At 42.9% G+C, this 21,004-nt stretch overlaps 1 protein-coding gene across 1 annotated transcript in view; it reads right to left on the reverse strand.

Moving 5' to 3' along the window:
- Nucleotides 1-209: 209 nt before the first annotated feature.
- The window catches only part of c8h7orf78 (chromosome 8 C7orf78 homolog), a 46,838-nt gene continuing 26,043 nt past the window's right edge, over nucleotides 210-21,004 (reverse strand). The window contains exons 4-8 of the mRNA XM_072575395.1: nucleotides 19,488-19,630; nucleotides 18,260-18,337; nucleotides 7,027-7,091; nucleotides 617-696; nucleotides 210-343 (exon numbers count right to left, since the gene is read on the reverse strand). Coding sequence (XP_072431496.1) covers nucleotides 327-343; nucleotides 617-696; nucleotides 7,027-7,091; nucleotides 18,260-18,337; nucleotides 19,488-19,630 — 383 coding nt within the window. The 3' untranslated portion in view covers nucleotides 210-326. The remainder of the gene's footprint in view (nucleotides 344-616; nucleotides 697-7,026; nucleotides 7,092-18,259; nucleotides 18,338-19,487; nucleotides 19,631-21,004) is intronic.

The following is a 21,004-nucleotide window of genomic DNA, read 5'->3' on the forward strand; positions in this document are numbered from 1 at the left end:
TTTAACAAAGAGTAAGTTTACTAATGACTAAAAGCAATATGAATTACTAATGCAGTGATAAAAGTTATAAACAGATAAATGGATCTGTCTCTGAATTCTTTGCAAAGAATAGATAATTGAACCTTGTGCCCATTACAGTATAGGTTATCAGTTACATTGATATTGGTTGGTGAACCGTTGATTTCACGATCCTTAATTTTTTCAAATTGGTTGAGATTCTGTGGTTTTGATGCTTTCCAACTGTGATTGTATTCCAGTTTTCCGGCTGGGAGAGATTTAGACCTTTGCAGTCCCCTTTCCTTTCGACTGGTTTGCAGCACTTGGACTTAATGAAAGTCATTACCTGTAACATAGGGTGAGAAGGGAATAGTTAATTGAATGTAACTTTCACAACATGTTAACACGTGAATGCCAGCTGGCATAAGTGAGAGCATTCAATCCCACTAGATCATTTCAGTAGAGTTAAATAGATTTTTAGCACTTGTCTTTGTACACCCTTCACAGGGAAAACCACAAAATATATCTGTACTTTGGGAAATAATTTTCAACAGATAGCTTCCTGTTGATCAGAGAGATATCAGTCCCTTATCTCTTCCCTCTTATCTCTACAAAGTACCTGTAGATTGGCTGCCTATCATAGCTTTCCAATTCATTGTTCCTTTGTAGATTGCTTGGTATATCCAATGGGTGGTTAATCTGCAAACACACATGGTGAAAGTGAAAAAAAATCCTTATCATTCACATGGAAGAATTATAATCTAACAATCAACATAAAACAGCGTTGAACATTCCCCAAATAAAAATCAGAAAGAAGAAGTTGAATACAGACAGGGGAGCAAAAATAGCAAAGTTAATTGCCCCACACATATCTTGCAATACTTACCTTTCATAGCATTTGTTAAAGTATCTGCCTGTGTTTTTGGACATTTGAACCTTGGAAGCTGGCACACTGACTGCTGAGAAAGGGTGTACTTTGACATTCCCCTGACTACACTGCTCTACAGGGAATGATTTTGATTTCAGCAACAGTTCACATTTATTGGAGAAAGTTGAGATTGGAATTCCTGGCTTGCAAAGCAGAGATCACTCTGAATGGATAAAAGAAGTGAGTGGAGTGGCAATCTGAATTTTATCTCATTCCTTTTATCTGATCCAGGGTCCATTAGTTTTGCACATCTTTATAAATCTTTCCTGTTAAACTTGTCCTATTTAATGCATAAAAGTTTTGTCGCACTTCACAGAAGAAGGCTTTCTCCCCACTGTAATTTCAGTAAATTAGTTCCCAAGAGGCCCATGTTTACCAAACAATGGGGTGGTAACTGGACATATAGGTGCATCCTCTATAACCCATGACTGTTTTCCCCCTTTCCTGATACTGATACATGTAAAATATTTGTGCTCATCTTCTTACTGTTGTTTTGCAATCATGTGTTAAATAACACAACGAGAATCTACTTCCCTATATTACCCCCTGCAATATAGCATTTATACACTGGGTGGTTCAGCCTGCATAAAGATTTCGTCCCAAGTCATGAACTCTCATCTGCATTGATCTGTGAATGGTCCTGTGCAGATGGTAGTGCTTTAATCACACCCTCACCACACAAAGCATCCACCATCAACATTGCTCAGCTGCATTTCCTGGGAAAGTTCAATGAATGACTAGAAATGTTAGGAGTTAGATGCTTGCAGCTTGGGAAACTGAAATTTTGCTTCTACTTAACCAATTTCCTTTACACCACCCTAACCCTCTCCTCACCATTTTTAAAGGCTCCAGATGGAGCTAGAAAATTCCATGCACTGCATCTTGCTGATTAGAATTGAGTAGGATCATTGACCTTTGTGATTCCAACTGAAATCCAAAGGGATTGAGTAAAGAGTATAGTAATAATTGTATGATAAGACACCTAGGGTTTCAGACTAAGAGCACCTTCCCCATACCAGTCAGGACTACCATTAAAATGGTCACAAGTATTCAAAGTCAAAGCCCCACTTTTCTTCTGGCGACCATTCATTGGGCTGCAACATGGAAAATGACTGGAGCCTTCAAGAAACATTGGTAAAGGGATCAAGGTGCACTTGCCTCTTTTAAATAACTCATTACCTTTTTCTATTGATGCATTAGTTTCCTTGCTACAGCGCCACAGGAATCTGCTTCCACATTGACTGGCTTCTTTCATTGACATGAATCCTGCCAGAAGAATATTGTGCGCATATAATGAACTCAGACTTATGAAAATAAATCCGGTTGGGGAACATACAAAGAGACAGAGAAGTGTTTAATCCCTTGGAACTCTGCCCAGAAAATTAGAATATGTGCTCTTGTTTTTTTTTTCTGTATTTAAAATAACACTTCTATCGAAATCATCAAGGAAAGAAAACAGAAACCATAGTCATCAAATGACTTTAGCTATGGTAGGCTAAAATCCAGTAAACCACTGAAGCTTTAAAAATAATCTGTTGATTTGTGAAAAAATGTGTGTTTAATTAGGGCATTGCTACCGATTTAGATTTCATCACAACGTATTGCTACCAACATAATCTGTTGTGATGGCACTGTTGAGTGGGAGTAATGAAATATCTGGAACATTTACAATGCAGCCCCAGGCTCCAGGGTTAAACCACCCCATAATCCCATGCAAAAAAAAAACAACACAAAGTACATGAGTCATACTGCAACTATGAAAGCACTGACAGGGTGCTCAGTGGTTAGCACTGCTGCCTTACAGTGCCAGGGAGTAAGGTTTGATTCCACCCTTGGATGGCTATTTGGGTGGAGTTTGCATATTCTCTCTGTGTCTGTGTGGTTTTGTCCCATAGTCCAAAGGTGGATTGGCCATGCTAAATTGCCCATAATGACCAGGGATGTGCAGTCTCGGTAGATTAGCCATGGGAATTGGGGGGATGGGTCTGAGCAGGATGCTCTTCATAGGGTTAATGTCAGCTGAATGGCTTGCTTCTACAATTTAAGGATTCTAGGAACCAAAGTGCCTGTTAACACTCCTATTACTACATGAATGATAGCAAGTATAAAATAAATACTTCCACTAGTTTTGCTTCTTTTTCCACTGTTTTAATCATGAAAATTATTTGTGAAGAGAATGTCACAGCAAATGTGACAATTTTTGAGGTACAAAAATAATTGTTTTTAACTGGAAATGTATAATTGCATTAAACATTTTATATCATTTTGTGTAATAATTTTCATATGTCCTTATATTGTTCTATTATGTGTGATTTGGAACATAAAGAACTGATGGAGATTACATATTGTGGCTTCATCACTCGTATAATTTCCATCCATTTGTTTCAATCCTGTAGCAGTCTGCCATAAATGGTACTTAGGAGACAGGGAGAACACACTGCTCTCCTTCAAAAAGTACAAACGGCATCTGAGGGTGGACAGACCTTCGACGTTTCCAATCAGACAGTTTCAACACCATTCTGTGATTTATTTACAGAACCTTCATACTCAGAGGCAGAGATGCAACCAATGTGCCTCAGCTAACACTTTCAAAGTACGCTTGACATGTAAAATTTCAATAATTGTGTGGAATATGCATTCAATTTAGTTTTAAAGTGGAATCTTGTGTAGTGATTATATTGAGGTCAGCCAGGTGGACCTCATATAGCATGAGATCCTTGACTGGGGCTGTTAATCTGGTCCAATCAGGGAGCCCCGCGAACACATAAGAGCAGGAGTGTCAGAGATCCTGTTCACTCTGGGAGCTGGATCAGTGCCAAGGACTCTCCACATGTAAATGAAGGGTGGGTTGGTAACTGAATACTGTCTCTGTGGAATTATTTCACCACATTGACAGTTTAAACTTGATAATATACAAGCTTAAGCTATTATACTCCTAATAGATGTATGAAGCTTGATCTAATATTAGTTCTTTGAACATAATTGTCCTGTAACAACTCTCAAAGTCTGATTAATGTGAAGTTTCTGTGACAACCAAAAATTATCAGAACAGAAGCAGTAATTGCCAGAAAAGTTTGTTACAAAAAAGCGTGTATTATCAAACATTACTGTCACCCAGTGCCTGATCTTAAAATCTGCTCAACTGCTAATAGAAGGATCCTTGGGCCTTCTGCTCATTTCATTCAGTTAATGAAAGCGAGATCTAATCATTGTTAACCATAATAAAGCAAGTTGCATCAAACAAAAATAAATTGCTAATACATTTCAATATTTGGAAGAACTTTTGAACAGATTTCTGTCAACAATTTAGTAGTATGAGTATGCCATTAGTGATATTTTGTAACAGGAAGTTTTTTTAAATTAATGTATTTCCCAGTATCAATTATTCTAAGGATGGTCGTTATAAATAATCCATCCAAATACCTCAAGAAGGCGTTGCTCTGTAGACTGTTTCCATTGCAATAACTCCATGAAATAATTTGATCTGTTTATGAAGAGTGGTTACTAAGTGTGGTTTTTGTTTTTCTTCAACACCATAGATATAAGCAGAGCTTAGGAGTCTATCTACAGCTTGCACTACTCCACCTCTGTCACATGTTGATAGCTGATAAGACTCACCTTGTGTTTTTTTTATTAAAGGAACAGATAACACAATAATGTAAAACATGAAAATATATCAGTGTAACTTGGACATAATGTTATGAAAAATTCACTTCTCTGACTTACAATAAATAAAAGTGTACAATAAAAAATAGCGTGTGTTTCTATTCAGGTCTTCAGTGAATACTGTTCAGTGGCATTGAGAGTGCAAGTTTATGCCACATCTTCACACATCAGACAAAGGGTGTTCAGAGATGGCTTCAGGGTAAGGTCGGGGAGGGGGCTTTGGGTGGGAATATGTGGTGAGGGGTCCTTACGGCTGTTGTTTCATGCCAAGACCACATTGACACATTCTTAAACCTGCTTACATGAGGTCAGGATGCGAAGGGGCACTGTCAGGTCAGAAGATAATGCAACAGTGGAACATGGGTCTAGTCTCCTGCAATTTTGGTGGCAAGGAGCTGTTCTCTCAAGAACTGTATCTGGGTAATTACTGATACTGCCTTTATGAAAGCCCACCACTTATGTTTGTGTGGTACCTTCTCTTTGTTCTTCTTCCACTATGTCCTGGTGTTGGTCTGAGCTCCAAGGCTGAGCTGACCTGTACTCCCTGCTGACTTGGAAGATATTGATGGGGGTCTTCTAGCAGGTCTGGGCCTAGGGCGCCCCCAGGAATGGTGCACGTTTCCTGCATAGGTGCAGGCTCAACATCCTTGGCCTCAGTTTCTGGAGGCAGTGGGGTGACTGGCAGAGGGGAGGTGGAACAGTAGGGCACAGGAGTCTCCTTAGCTGAAGCTGCCAATGTTCCTGTCTGTTGTCTTCCCCCCGGTAGGAGCCTGCTAACATAACAGTGTATCTTTGAAAAAGAAGGACACCTGGACTGAGGTCAACATGCCTTTTTCCTCTCGTCTTCCCTTAATAATGAGCGATGTGCTCAGCACTAGAGTGCAGATCCAAGATAACAACGGGCAGCCCTTGAGCATTCTGCTCTACTTGTACACATACGGTGGCCTCCATCCCTTCCATGACTCACACAGTGAAGCCTTCACAGTTGTAAGAATACAGAGCGACTCCTCCAGTTTTCACGCTAGTCTATTGAGGGCCTCTTGCATACCTCCCTGACATTCTTTTCCCTCTTTTTGTATGCTGACCATGTGATTGGTTCCTGAGGACATAGCTACATCTTCTGCAGGCATCTTGACTGCTGCAGTCCTCAGTGTCAGAGACCTTGAGGGTTTCTCCTTCAACCAGCTGCGGACATTTAGTGATGCGCTCACCAGTTTAAGCTCCCATTTAGACAGAATACCCACTGAGGTGGATTTCTTATGGGTTGGTTTGGCAACTGCTCTAACCAGACCATAGAAAAACTACAGAGTTATGAACGCAGCCTATTCCATCAGATAAGTCAACTTTCCTTCCACTGTGTCCATCTATACTTCCCGCTGCCTTGGGAAATCAGCCAACATCATCAAAGATCCTCCCACCTCAGTTACCACCTTTTCCAATCTCTTTCATCAGAAAGAAGATACAAAAGCTTAATCACACATACCAACAGGTTCAAGAACAGCTTCTCCCCCACTGTTATTAGAACTCTGAATGGACATCTCAAATTTTCAATCAAACATTGACCTTGCTCTTTGCGCACCTTCTCTGCAGCTGTAACCAGGTATTCCTTGCTCTGCTCTATTACCCTTACACAGTTTATATGGTATGATCTGCCTGTATGGCATTGTAAAACAAAGCTTTTCACTGTACTGAGGTATGTGTTACAATCATGAATCAAATCAAATCAAAATCAAGCGGGTAGCTCCTCTGAGAGTTCACAGGTTTCTTCCTCAGAGATTGAAGCTGTGTGTCTCAGCCTGCAGCCTTTTGCACTGGGCCTGCAGAGAGAAGAGAAAGAACCAGTTGGTGAAGATGCTGATTTTTTAAAAAATTTGCCTACATGCTCATTCAAGAAGACAGAGTGAGCTGGCCCATCCATGTTTCCGTCACCATGGAAATGATCCTGGTTATCTGAAAGGGCTTGTTGGCTTGATGTTAAGCTCAGTCCATCTGGCAATCTTCTGCCCATCTTGGCTCTCGATGGCTCCCTCAGTCTATAAAACAGCTTCTTGTAGAATAAGATAAAATGATAGAGAAAGGATTGACTTTGATAGAAATGTGTAAAAAACAATTTGTCAGCATGGCATTTCTACAGCTGTAATGTTACTTGCCACTTGTCAGCCCTAATTTAGATATTTTCCAGGTCTCGCTGAATAAAGACTGTTTCACTATTTGAGAAGTCACAAATGGTGCAGAACGCTGTGCAATCATCAGAAGACATGCCCACTTTCTGATGAATGGACAATTGGTTGATGAAGTCACTGAAGATGGCTGGGTCGAAGACACTACTCTAAGAAATTCATGTGACATTTTATAATATTGTCCTGAAATATATTTAGTGTATTACAACATTTTGGTGATTTCCAGCATTAAAACTGAAAATGCAGTGGTATTACTGAGTTATTTCCTTTCTTGCTGAATCATTGGCGTCCATTGGTTGTTTGTGCTGCAACTCTTGTTCCTGAAAAAATTGAGAGAAATATAACTTAAATAATGTCTTGATTGGAAGTGCAGAACAACAAAATCCTAAGTGGCTCGAAATGAAAGGATGAATTTTCTTGGACTTCATTCCTGAGAAATGGGTATCAGGCACATAGATCAGGAAAATTAAGGGACAGGGAGTTGAATTGCTGGGTCTTTTCCTTCAATGCAGCCTCAGGATTTCCAGCAATTGCTGGAATACATTTGTGGAAGTAGGTCCAAATCAATCAGGCTTATTCTTATGAAGTGTGAGAGTGAGGAAAGGAAACTGGGATTCTCCGCTACAATTTAATTTGTTTTTTTAATGCTGTGTGGGTTTCACAGTCTTTTTTTTTTCTCTTTTTATCAAAGACTCCAGTTTATTTTTTTAAAATTTAACCCCCACACTACTGCCTAACTGCGCTAGTGCTTATTTTTATCCCCAGCACCCATGGTGTGTGTGTGGGTGGGTGTGAAACACAGTTAAAGACACAAAGTGCACAAATCTTTATTCAATTTCCACCACCAGGAAAATAGGAAAACACCCGAGTGGCCAGTGACAAGCACTGCCCTTCACATCAAAGGGCAATGCTGTGTGATCAAAACAGTGAAGGGGAGGGTAGGGACTAAATCAAAATAGAGTTGGAGGAAGAAATAATGCACTCCACTCCCTGCGGCGCCCACCTCTCCCTGAACGTCTCCAGGGTGTTGGTGGACACCGCGTGCTCCTTCGCCAAGGACACCCGGGCCCTAATGTAACCGCGGAAGAGGGGCAGGCAGTCGGCCCTAACGACCCCCTCCACGGCCCGCTGCCTGGACCTGTTGATGGCCAGTTTGGCCAGGCCCAGGAGCAGACCCACGAGGAGGTCTTCGGACCTGCCCTCCCTCCTCTGTACCGGGTGCCCGAACATCAGAAGCGTGGGACTGAAGTGCAACCAAAAGCAGAGGAGGAGGCTTTTAAGAAAATCAAAACGGGGGTGCAAAGCCCACACCCAATATATACATGGTCCATGGACTCCACAGCGCCACAGAACAAGCAGTTGGGCTGGGAGTCCGTGAACCACCGCAACCTGCGGTTGCAGGGGACTGCTGCGTGCAGCACCCTTTTAATTTGTTTTTATTTGTTAACAGGAAGTTGGCATCAATGACTGTGCCAATATTTATAGTCCATCTCCAATTGTCAAAGGGTTAAGAATCACATACTGTATTTCTGGAGTCACATATAGGACTGACCAGGTGAGGATGGTAGATTTCCTTCTCTAGAGGACATTAGTGAACTGGGTAGCTTTTTCAACAATTGGCAACAGTTTCATAATCATAGTTAGACTCTTAATTCCAGGTTTAGGGATTAGGGTAGTCTAACCTGATGCAACAATTTCATTCATTACTGTGACAATGCTGAAACTTTAAAAAAGGTTATTTTGTCCTGAGTTTTTTTTGAAGAGAGGTTGGAAAGGCAGAGGTGCTAAAGTGGCTGGTGTGCCAGACTGAGTCACTATTTCCTGAAAACAGTTTAACAATATGAAAAGGGAATGGCCAGTTCTTCCAGTTCAAGTTTTCTCATTTTTTTTTAGCTGTAACAGTCACAGATGTGTGAGTACCAGAAAGGTTGCAAGCCTCATTAAATGCTTCCTAACCGACTTTCTCTGAAATCTCTTTGGATATTGTTCCCTCCTGACTGTAAGAATCTGTGTTTGAATTCACCTTTTTGTCAAAGGGTGTGTTTATGGGATGTTACTGGTTTGGAACAGTTAGTTAGTTAAGTTGCTGTATCGGGTCATTTAAGTTCTCCAATAATTATGTTATTCTAAATTCCTCTTTTCTGTTGTTTGTGTTTCATTTCCAATGATAAATTCTGTTTTGGTTAAGGCCATGTGGTTTGGCCTGTTACATCAGACCTGGAACCACCTACTTAACATCTGCCTTTAAAATAAGAAAAAGCTAGGGTCTAGGCTCCCTCCTTAAAATATTTTGAGGGTTTCTGGCCTGGTCTATAACAATTACAACTTGGAAAAAAGTGCATTTCACAAAGGTCTAGTGGAGGTATGTATTCTACTACTACACTCTCCTGAGACAGAGACATGGAATTAAATAAATTCAAAGTACATCAAAGCCACAATTCCAGCTCTGCATTAGTCTTTCCATAGATTATTAATAATATGAATAATTTGTCACAAATGTCCTCATTAATGATGTGTAGTTTTCTAAGATGCCTTTGTCTCTAGACTCCACCTTAGGTATTAGATGTGTGAATATTTGTTATATATATCTTCAAGATAGTGATGCTGGAGTAGGCAGTGTCTGGGCTCAGCTAGGGGCCCATCCTTTCTGTCTGCTTCTCTTTATTTCCTCTTCTTTTTTCCTTTTCTTTATGTATTTTAGTGTTTAATTAACCTACCTTGGCTGATGAAGAGAGTGGCAGCACTGGGGTGGCTGATGGTCTGGAGTAGGGTGGTTGGCGGGTCAGAGCAGAGCAGGCTGATGAGCTGGGAACCGAGAGGGGTTGGCTGGTGGACTTGAGCCCAGTGCAGTCCTGTCAGAGATCTTGAGCCCAGCAGTGCAGGGACAGCAAGACCATGTGAAAAACCCACAATGTGGAGAGACTGTAGGCTCTGAAAGGACTGTGACATTTATCTTTATTTCTTTATCTTCCAAAATTATGCTATGAAGAACTGTAATGTAGAAATTTTAGCTTTTCTCTTTGTTTCTTTATTTTTGTACCTAATCTATTTTAGTACTTAAGATTTGTACATAGGTACTTTGTAGCTAAAATAGCGCTTTGGGTGGCGACATTATACACATTTCATGTTCTCCTGTACTTAAGTATGGGTGACAATAAACCTCATTCTATTCTACTCTATACTAATTCTATTTGGCAAGTTAGGTAGGCTCCAAAAGTGCCAAAACACTCACATGCTCTGAGTCAGAAGGAGTTGCCCCTTCACCTTGGGAGGGAACTGCAGTGAGAGGGGCTTTCATAGGCTTTGATTTGATTTGATTTATTATTGTCACACGTACTGAGATTCAGTGAAAAGTATTAATTTGCATGCTAAGCAGACAAATCATAAAACTTACATCAGTACATCATGGTAATAGAACAGAATGGAATTTGCAGCTAGAGAGAAAGCATGAAGTAAGATCAACTTTAACATATGAAGGGTAAATTCACAAGTCTGATAAACGCTGTTACTTCAGCTTAACATGAGGAAGTACTGCAAATCAATGCTATTGTCTTTTTGAGTGGGGGTTAAACATAGAAAACATATAAAACAGGCCTAGGAGTAGGCTATTCAGCCCTTTGAGCCTTCTACCCTATTCAACATTATTATGGCTGATCATCCAACTCAGCTTTCTCCTTATACCTCTGGATCTGTTTAGCTCTAAGAATTATATCTAACTCCTTCTAGGAAATATTCAATGTTTTGGCCAGTCCTGCCTTTCTATGGCCGAGAATTCTGCAGGCTCACTAATCTCTGGGTGAAGAAATGTCTCCTCATTTCTGTGCTGAGTGGCCGACCTCAAAACTAAGACTTGGGTTGAACTTTCCCCTCCCCGAAGGTGGCAAGAGAGATGGGCATGTGGAGAGGCACAACTTAGTGGTGACCCCTTACTGTCCAGTTGGATATTCTGAATTTGGGTGGGAGGGCTTCAAATTGACCCATTTGGGTGCAATCAGAAATATGACTGGCAGACAAAGTAGTGGCCTCTGAAAGCCCCTCTCACTGCAGTTCCCTCCCCAAGTGAAGGAGAAACAGAGGGTAAAAACAATGACTGCATATGCTGGAAGCCAGAGTCTAGATTAGAGTGGTGCTGGAAAAGCACAGCAGTTCAGGCAGCATGCGAGGAGCAGTAAAATCTCAGCAAAGAAATGAAACTGGATGGACTATTGGGTATAGATACTGGATTAATGGTGTTGGAAGAGCACAGCAGTTCAGGCAGCATCCAACGAGCAGTGAAATCGACGTTTTGGGCAAAAGCCTTTCAGCATCTGCAGTCATTGTTTTTACCTTATTGGGTATAGATCCAGAGTCTGGAAATTACCAAAGCAAAAGCAGCCCTGTTGACCTAGCAAAGTCCTCTTTACTAACATCTGGGAGAGCTGGCTCACAAACTAATCAAGCATCAGCCTGACAAAGACACATTTATGGAATTGTACCTTCCAGACAATGCTCTAGATACCACCATTAACATACCTGGATATCCCCTGTCCCATCAGCAAAACTGACCAAGCAGAGGTGGCAGCATAGTGATATACAGTCAGGAGGGAGTTGCTCTGGGAGTCCTCAACATTGTGTCTAGACACCATGAAGTCACATGGCTTCAGGTTACATTGGCAAGGAAACGTCTTGCTGATTACCAAGTACCATCCTCCCTCAGCTGATGAATCGGTACTCCTCCACATTGAATAGCACTTGGAGGCAAGATCACAAAATGTATTCTTTGTGGGGGATTTCAATGTCCAACACCAAGAGTGGCTCTGCAAGCACTACTGATCAAGTTGGTTGGGTGCTAAAAGATTCTGGATTGGTAGTGCTGGAGGAGCACAGCGGTTTGGGCAGCATCCGAGGAGCAGTGGGGTCGACGTTTTGGGTGGGGGCCCTTCGTCAGAAGTACAGGCAGAGAGCCTGAAGGGTGGGGAGAGGGTGGCATGGAGTGCGGTGGGTGAGTGGGGAAGGGGATGGAGGTGGTGGGTCAGGGGGGAGGGTGGAGTGGATGGATGGAGAGGAGGATAGGCAGGTGGGGTGAGTCGTGGGGACGGTGCTGAGCTGGAGGTTTGGGACTGGGGTGGGGGAGGGGGAAGTGAGGAAACTGTTGAGGTCCACATTGATGCTCTGGGGTTGAAACAACCACACCGCCCTGTGGCCCAACATTTCAATTCTCCCTCCCACTCTGCAGAGGACCTGGGCCTCCTTCACCACCAGACGCCTGGAGGAAGAATGCCTCATCTTCCGCCTCAGAACACTTCAGCCCAGGGCATCAATGTGGACTTCAGCAGTTTCCTCATTTCCCCTTCCCCCATCTCACCCCAGTTCCAGGCTTCCAGCTCAGCACTGTCCCCATGACCTGTCCTACCTGCCTATCTACTCCCCCCTCCCCCCCGACCTATCACCTTCATCCCCTCCCCCACTCACCTATTGTACTCTATGCTACTTTCTCCCCACCCCAACCCTCCTCTCACTTATCTCTCCACGCTTCAGGCTCTCTGCCTGTATTCCTGATGAAAGGCTTTTGCCCGAAACGTCGATTTTACTGCTCCTTGGATGCTGCCTGAACTGCTGTGCTCTTCCAGCACCACTAATCCAGAATCTGGTTTCCAGCATCTGCAGTCATTGTTTTTACCTATCTCAAATCAGTCCTTGCCTTTCCAAGTGTATGTAAGTCCAATCTCTCAGAATGCCTTCCAATAATTTACCCACCAGTGACATCAGGCTCTCCAATCTACAGTTCCTGGACTTTTCCTCAGTAACTTTCTTAAATAATGGCACCACATTATCCAACTTCCAGCACCTCATTCATGGCTGTCGATGATAAAAGCATCCTCCTCCAGAGTAGGCCTTGACTGGCAGCTCTTAATATTCAGGGGCTGCCAGCTTCTCTTTGGTCAGCAGCTTCAGGTGACCTGATGTATCTCATTTAGGCACTTGACATGGTAAGAAACACACATTGAGTTATCTCATCAGCGGGAGTGGCCTGTTAGTCAAACTAAACCACTCATCCCACACTTATTCAAATCATAGGAGAATCCTAGCCTGAGTCTGCCTTTATGGGTGGGTATTAAAGATCCCATGGCACTGTTTAAAGCAAAATGGACCAGCTTAATTTGGGAATTTTCTACAATCTCAGGATACTGCAAAACACTCAAAAGCCAATAAAGTACCTTTGGAGTGCAGTCACAACAGCCATATTTCACACAATGAGGTCCCACAGATTCTGTGACAAAAGCAAGATAATGTGTTTTAGGAATGAAAGATAAATAATGGCCCGAACATCAACGATAACTCGCCTGCTCTTCTTCAGAAGGTTACGTGATTCTTTGCACTCTTTGTGGCAATTGGGCCTCCATTAAACATCTGGTCCAAGAGTTGATGCTTCAAACAAGGTAGTATTCCCTCAAAACGTCATTGCAGTATCAATCTAGATGCTTCTTCTTGATTCTTGATGTAGGACTTGAGTCCACAACATTCTTACACAGGTGAGCGTGCTACCGATTGAACCACTGAAAATACCCTGATGTCTTGGTCAATATTTACCCTTAAACCAGCATCGCCAAAATAGATTTGTGGAATCTTCTGTATACAAATGGAGCGTTGTGTTTCCTGTTGTAGGTGAGCTTGGAGATGTCCTATCCCCCTAGTCCAGGAACTCCCCACATAGTTCGAGACACCACCCACGCCCTCCACCTCCTCCAAGACTTCCGTTTCCCCGGCCCCCAACGCCTCATCCTCACCATGGATATCCAATCCCTCTACACTGCCAACCGCCATGACCAGGGCCTCCAAGCCCTCCGTTTTTTCCTCTCCAGATGTCCCCAACAGTAGCCTTCCACGACACTGTCATTCATTTGGCCGAACTGGTCCTCACCCTTAATTTCTCCTTTGAATCCTCCCACTTCCTCCAGACCAAAGGGGTAGCCATGGGCACACGTATGGGCCCCAGCTATGCTGGTCTCTTTGTTGGCTATGTAGAGCAGTTGATCTTCCGTAATTACACCGGCACCACTCCCCACCTCTTCCTTCGCTACATTGATGACTGCATTGGTGCCACCTCGTGCTCCCACGAGGAGGTTGAGCAATTCATCAACTTCACCAACACATTCCACCTTGACCTTAAATTTACCTGGACCATCTCTGACACCTCCCTCCCCTTCCTGGACCTCTCCATCTCCATTAATGATGACCGACTTGACAATGACATTTTTTACAAACCCACCGACTCCCACAGCTACCTGGATTACACCTCTTCCCACCCTACCTCTTGCAAAAATGCCATCCCGTATTCCCAATTCCTCCGCCTCTGCCGTATCTGCTCCCAGGAGGACCAGTTCCACCAAAGAACACACCAGATGGCCTCCTTCTTTAGAGACACAATTTCCCTTCCCACGTGGTTAAAGATGCCCTCCAACGCATCTCGTTCACATCCCGCACCTCTGCCCTCAGACCCCATCCCTCCAACCATAACAAGAACAGAACGCCCCTGGTGCTCACCTTCCACCCTACCAACCTTCGCATAAACCAAATCATCCGCCGACATTTCTGCCACATCCAAACAGACCCCACCACCAGGAATATATTTCCCTCCCCACCCCTTTCCGCCTTCCGCAAAGACCGTTCCCTCCGTGACTACCTGGTCAGGTCCACGCCCCCCCCACAACCCACCCTCCCATCCTGGCACTTTCCCCTGCCACCGCAGGAACTGTAAAACCCGCGCCCACACTTCCTCCCTCACCTCTATCCAAGGCCCTAAAGGAGCCTTCCACATCCAAAGTTTTACTTGCACATCCACTAATATCATTTATTGTATCTGTTGCTCCCGATGCGGTCTCCTCTACATCAGGGAGACTGGGCGCCTCCTAGCACAGCACTTTAGGGAACATCTCTGAGACACCCGCACCAATCAACCACACCGCCCCATGGCCCAACATTTCAACTCCCCCTCCCACTGCCGAGGACATGGAGGTCCTGGGCCTCCTTCACCGCCGCTCCCTCACCACCAGACGCCTGGAGGAAGAACACCTCATCTTCCGCCTTGGAACACTTCAACCCCAGGGCATCAATGTGGACTTCAACAGTTTCCTCATTTCCCCATCCCCCACCTCACCCTAGTTCCAAACTTCTAGCTCAGCACCATCCCCATGACTTGTGCAGATTTGTCCTACCTGCCTATCTCCTTTTCCCCCTATCCACTCCACCCTCTCCTCCCTGACCTATCACCTTCATCCCCTCCCCCCACTCACCCATTGTACTCTATGCTACTCTCTCCCCACCCCCACCCTCCTCTAGCTTATCTCTCCATGCTTCAGGCTCACTGCCTTTATTCCTGATGAAGGGCTTTTGCCCGAAACATCAATTTCGAAGCTCCTTGGATGCTGCCTGAACTGCTGTGCTCTTCCAGCACCACTAATCCAGAATCTGTTTTCCAGCATCTGCAGTCATAGTTTTTACCTCGAGCTTGGAGATGGCCTAGGACAATGTCTTAGTAACCAAAACTGTTTATTGAAATAAATATAAATGTATATTTAGTGTCAAGAGAAATCTGTGTATGACTGAGTTGGAGGAATTCCTCCAACAACTGATATCAAGTGACCTGACATCACTTCCTCAGTGCTGTCTTATACTGAGGGCTGAATTTTACTGGAAATTTGCAAAGAGTTTATTTTGGCAATTGTTTTGTTGAGGGTTTCTCTCCATGATCTCTAATGAGTTTCCTCACCTCATGTTCCTAAACTTGCCTCCTGAACCAGGCCACCATGGTGCACTGTTTTTGTATTCTCTGACTCACCACTAACAGATCTCCATCTTCCGCAATTATTTTGTACAGTACACAATCCTTTATCCGAAATACCGAAATCTGAAAAATTCTGAATTCTGAAAACCAGTTCTTTTTTTAAGATTAGATTAGATCCCCTACAGTTTGGAAACAGATCCTTATGCCCAACAAGTCCACACCGAACCTCCGAAGAGTAACCCACCCAGAGCCATTTTCCGTCTGACTAATACACATAAAGCTATGAGCAATTTTATAATGGCCAATTCACCTAACCTGCACACCTTTGAATTGTGGGAGGAAACCGGAGCACCCGGAGGAAACCCATTTAGACACAGGGAGAATGTGCAAACTCCACACAGATAGTCACCCAAGGCTGGAATCGAACCTGGGTCCCTGGCGCTGTGAGGCAATAATGCTAACCAGTGAGACACAGTTGGCCCCGAGGGTTTTGGATAAAGGATTGTGTACCTGTATATATATTTAGAAATTAAATGTTCATACTCCGTAGCCTTCAGATCAATCTCAAGCTTCAACACAAGGTCAAACAGAGTCATAGAGTCAGAGATGTACAGCATGGGAACAGACCTTTTGGTCCAACCCATCCATGCCGACCAGATATCCCAACCCAATCTTGTCCCACCTGCCAGCACCTGGCCCATATCCGTCCAAACCCATCTTACTCATATACCCATCCAAATGACTTTTAAATGATGCAATTGTACCAGCCTCCACCACATCCTCTGGCAGTTCATTCCATACATGTACCACCCTCTGCGTGAGAAAGTTGCCCCTTAGGTCTCTTTTATATCCTTCCCCTGTCACCCTATACCTATGCCCTCTAGTTCTGGACTCCCCGACCCCAGGGAAAAGTCTTTGTCTATTTATCCTATCCATGCCTCTCATGATTTTATAAACCTTTATAAGGTCACCCCTCAGGCTCCGACGCTCCAGGGAAAACAGCCCCAGCCTGTTCAGCCTATCCCTATAGCTCAAATCTTCCAACCCCAGCAATATCCTTGTAAATCTTTTCTGAACCCTTTCAAGTTTCACAACATCTTTCCAATAGGAAGGAGACCAGGATTGCACACAATATTCCAACGGCGGCCTAATCAATGGCCTGTACAGCCGCAACATGACCTCCCAACTCCTGTACTCAATACTCCGACCAATAAAAGAAAGTATACCAAACGCCTCTTTCACTATCCTATCTACCTGCGACTCCACTTTCAAGGAGCGATGAACCTGCACTCCAAGGTGTCTTTGTTCAGCAACACTCCCTAGGACCTTACCATTAAGTGTATAAGTCCTGCTAAGATTTACTTTCCCAAAATGCAGCACCTCGCATTTATCTGAATTAAATTTCACCTGCCACTTCTCAGCCCATTGGCCCATCTGGTCAAGATCCTGTTGTAATCGGAGGTAACCTTCTTCGCTGTCCTCTACACCTCCAATTTTGGTGTCATCTGCAAACTTACTAACCATACCTCTTATATTTGCATCCAAGTCACGTATATAAATGACAAAAAGTAGAGTGCCCAGCACCGATCCTTGTGGCACTCCACAGGTCACAGGCCTCCAGTCTGAAAAACAACCCTCCACCACCACCCTCTGTCTTCTACCTTTGAGCCAGTTCTGTATCCAAATGGCTAGTTCTCCCTGTATTCCCTGTGATCTAACTTTGCTAACCAGTCTCCCATAGGGAACCTTGTCGAATGCCTTACTGAAGTCCATATAGATCATGTCTACTGCTCTAACCTCATCAATCCTCTTTGTTACATCTTCAAAAAACTCAATCAAGTTTGTGAGACATGATTTCCCTGGACCAAGCCATGTTGACTATCCCTAATCAGTCCTTGCCTTTCCAAATACATGTACATCCTATCCTTCAGGATTCCCTCCAACAAGTTGCCCACCACTGATATCAGGGTCACTGGTCTATAGTTCCCTGGCTTGTCCTTACCACCCTTCTTAAAGAGTGGCACCACGTTAGCCAACCTCCAGTCTTCCAGCACCTCACCTGTGACTATCGATGATACAAATATCACAGCAAGAGGACCAGCAATCACTCCTCTAGTTTCCCACAGAGTTCTAGGGTATACTTGATCATGTCCTGGTGATTTATCCACCTTTATGCACTTCAAGACATCCAACACTTCCTCCTCTGTAATATGGACATTTTTCAAGGTGTTATCATCTATTTCCCTACATTCTATATCTTCCATATTTTTTCCACATTAAATACTGATGCAAAATACTCATTTAGTATCTCTCCCATTTTCTACAGCTCCATACAAAGGCCGCCTTGCTGAACTTTGAGGGTCCCTAGTTACCCTTTTGTCCTTAATATATTTGTAAAAACCCCTTTGGATTCTCCTTAATTCTATTTGCCAAAGCTATCATATGTCCCCTTTTTGCCCTCCTGATTTCCCTCTTAAGTATACTCCTACTTCCTTTATTCTCTTCTAAGGGTTCACTCAATCTATCCTGTCTATACCTGACATATGCTTTCTTCTTAAGTTATGTTAATCTACATTTCTAAATATTTTAGGCAAAATATGTAATAATATTACTGTATCTTATGAGGGTGAATTTTGTTTGCTTTGACTCGTTACTATATATACATTCATCATTGTAAAAGAATACAATTATGATATTTGCTGCTTATTCCCTCCATTCACCAACCTTTTGCCAAAGCTTTGTAAGTTTTTCTTCCACTCGGTCCATGAGGGCAGTGTATGCACCTCGACCCCTTCTATGTCTCTGGAAATGAATTAAAATAATACATATTTTTCACTGAATAATTGCATTCATGTTACTTTTAAAGTTTCACACACAAACACCATGGGCTGAGGTTATAAATGGCCATTGAGTTAGGAACAGATGCAGCACATTTGCTCTGGGAAGTTTTGAATGTGATAGTTTGAGATGGGAGTGGCTACCTACTCATCGGTGGTGGGTAGCTAATTGAACATCATTAGTGATCTATTAAGCCAATTCTGATTGTACTAACTGAAAATTGTCAGCTGATTGAGGTTGAAACATGGATCAGTGTTATAAACAACCACCCAGAGGGAAAGAAAAACTCCTTCCACCATCTCAGACACCCTCCAATAGTTGTGATCCCAATATGACCATACCGGTGACTCTCAGTCACTCTGGTGAGTGGTATCTCCCGTGACAGTAGTCTTACAGCTGTGGTCAGTTTGCATTCCAGATTGTAAACATCTTCAGAAGATGTCTCGATCATGAGTCAACTCCTTTTTCCTTCCTACTTCTGATGGTGGGGCTGCCAGCCTCTCAGAACTGTGGGACATTTTGTTGACCCTCCAGCCTCAGTGGCCCTCCCACCATCCTGAGTGGTCCAGCTCTTCATAAATTTCCTCAAAGAGTAGGTCATTGAGATAGTGGGTGGTGTTTTGCCTCTGAAACAGAAGCTCTGGGTTCAATGCCCTCTCAAGAGCTTGATAGTGGAGGAGGACAGTTAAGCAGGTTGAATACCAAATTACAAATGCCTCTACTTTAGACCAATGTCAGGTGGTGAGAGTGAGAGATATGTGATGGAAAGAAATTGGAGCCTTTACCGCCACCGTCCATAGCTCCAGGCTACAATGTACATGTGAAAGGATTGAGTTGGCTGAATGGCTGTAGTGAATTCACAAGCTGCCTCCTTCAGCTGCCCATGGTGAAGCTAGCTCAAGAAGTAAATAGGAGTTACAGCCAATCAACAATTCGCATATGTTTAATATTGTAAAAGAAAGAAACAAACTCTCCTTGAGCATCAGGCACTAATGTGATTTAGAGCCTCCACTTGCCAATTTGCCCACCATCATGGTTGGGTGTTTAGAACTAACATTAAGCCCCAGATATTAGGAATGTGATATGTGATTGCCTGAAATTATTAAATGCTAACCGAATAGGAAGCTGACTTTTGTGGCCAGGATTGTTTCCTCAGGATGAGTTCAGAGTCCCATTTATGTTCCTGAGGTTTGTGAGTAATAAAGCTTTGAGATCTTGCATCCTTAATCTGTTTGGATTCTTGAAGAAGATCATGAACTAAGAAAAGAAATGAAGCATTATTTAGTTAATGTGATTCATCTGTTGTCAAACCAATAGATCTTGCTCACGTGCATTGTTAATGCTTTCTGATGAGATGTTAAACCGAGACTTGGTTTGCCCTTGCAGATTGATATAAAACACTCCACAGCACTATTTCAACTGGGAATGAGCGATCTATCCCCAGCGTCCTCGTCAATATTTATCCATCAAGCTACATGACACCTGTAGATTATCTGGTCATTACTGTTGCAGTTTTTGTGAACCTGATTTGCACAAATTGCTTGTCACAGTTCCTACGTTACCAAAAAGACTACACTTCAGAAGTACTTCATGGTCTGCTTTGAGATATCTGGGTGTTTTTGAAAGAAATATATACATCCAAGCTTTTCAGTCTTTAATAGAGTCATAGAGATGTACAGCATGGAAACATACCCTTCGGTCCAACCCGTCCATGCCGACCAGATATCCCAACCCAATCTAGTCCCACCTGATAGAGTCATAGAGAATATTTGCAAGTTTTTCATGTTTGCTGGCAGCCGGTCAGCTTAGGCCTACAAAACATCATAAAAGATAGCAGGGGAAGTGTCAGGTGTGTTGTATAAGATAATGGTTTTGAAGGAGCAAATGTTCTTTTACACTGGCTGCAACCATTCTACTGATACAGCATATAGTCGGTGGGGAGAGACAAGAAATCCTATTCCAATTTTTTTTATAAAGGGAGTAGACATATCTGTACCAGCTCCCAAAGTCCTAGTAATAATACTTGACTAAATGTAACTATACTTATTGTTATCATGCAATAAACCTTTTTATTATCTGAGAACAGTGTCACATTTATAGATATCCTACAGTGGTGAATCCTCCACAATGAATCATGAGGTAGGGCGAAGGAAAAGCAACAACAAAAGAGGATTGGTGACAATGAATTATTTTGACAACCTTCGTCGACTATCACATACTGGTAGAGGTGGCAAATACCATAAAGTACCAGCCATGACCACCTGGGAAAAACACACAAGGAGAAGTTTTTAGCAGTAAGGATACTTTTCAGCATCAACTGCAGCAATGTGATGAAATAATAGAAGCTTTTATGAAGCATAGCTTACAAAGAACTGGAGAAAGGAAGGGAGCCCAATAGTTGAAAGATAGTTTCAAACAATTCTGATCAAGGAATAGGTAGTTCACAGTAGGAAACAATTGATTTTAAGAAAACAAATATGAAAATGTAAACAGTGCTTTGTTAAAATTAATCTGAATTAGAATGCGTAGCTGTTGGCGCCAATTAAGGTAAGTCAAGATGTGATTGGTGGAAATATTAGTTTAAGACTGGTGAAGCAACTTGGGTTTTGAAGAAATTATATAAGGTTGGTT

Source organism: Chiloscyllium punctatum, chromosome 8 (genome assembly GCF_047496795.1).
Source record: "Chiloscyllium punctatum isolate Juve2018m chromosome 8, sChiPun1.3, whole genome shotgun sequence".
Taxonomy (NCBI): domain Eukaryota; kingdom Metazoa; phylum Chordata; class Chondrichthyes; order Orectolobiformes; family Hemiscylliidae; genus Chiloscyllium; species Chiloscyllium punctatum.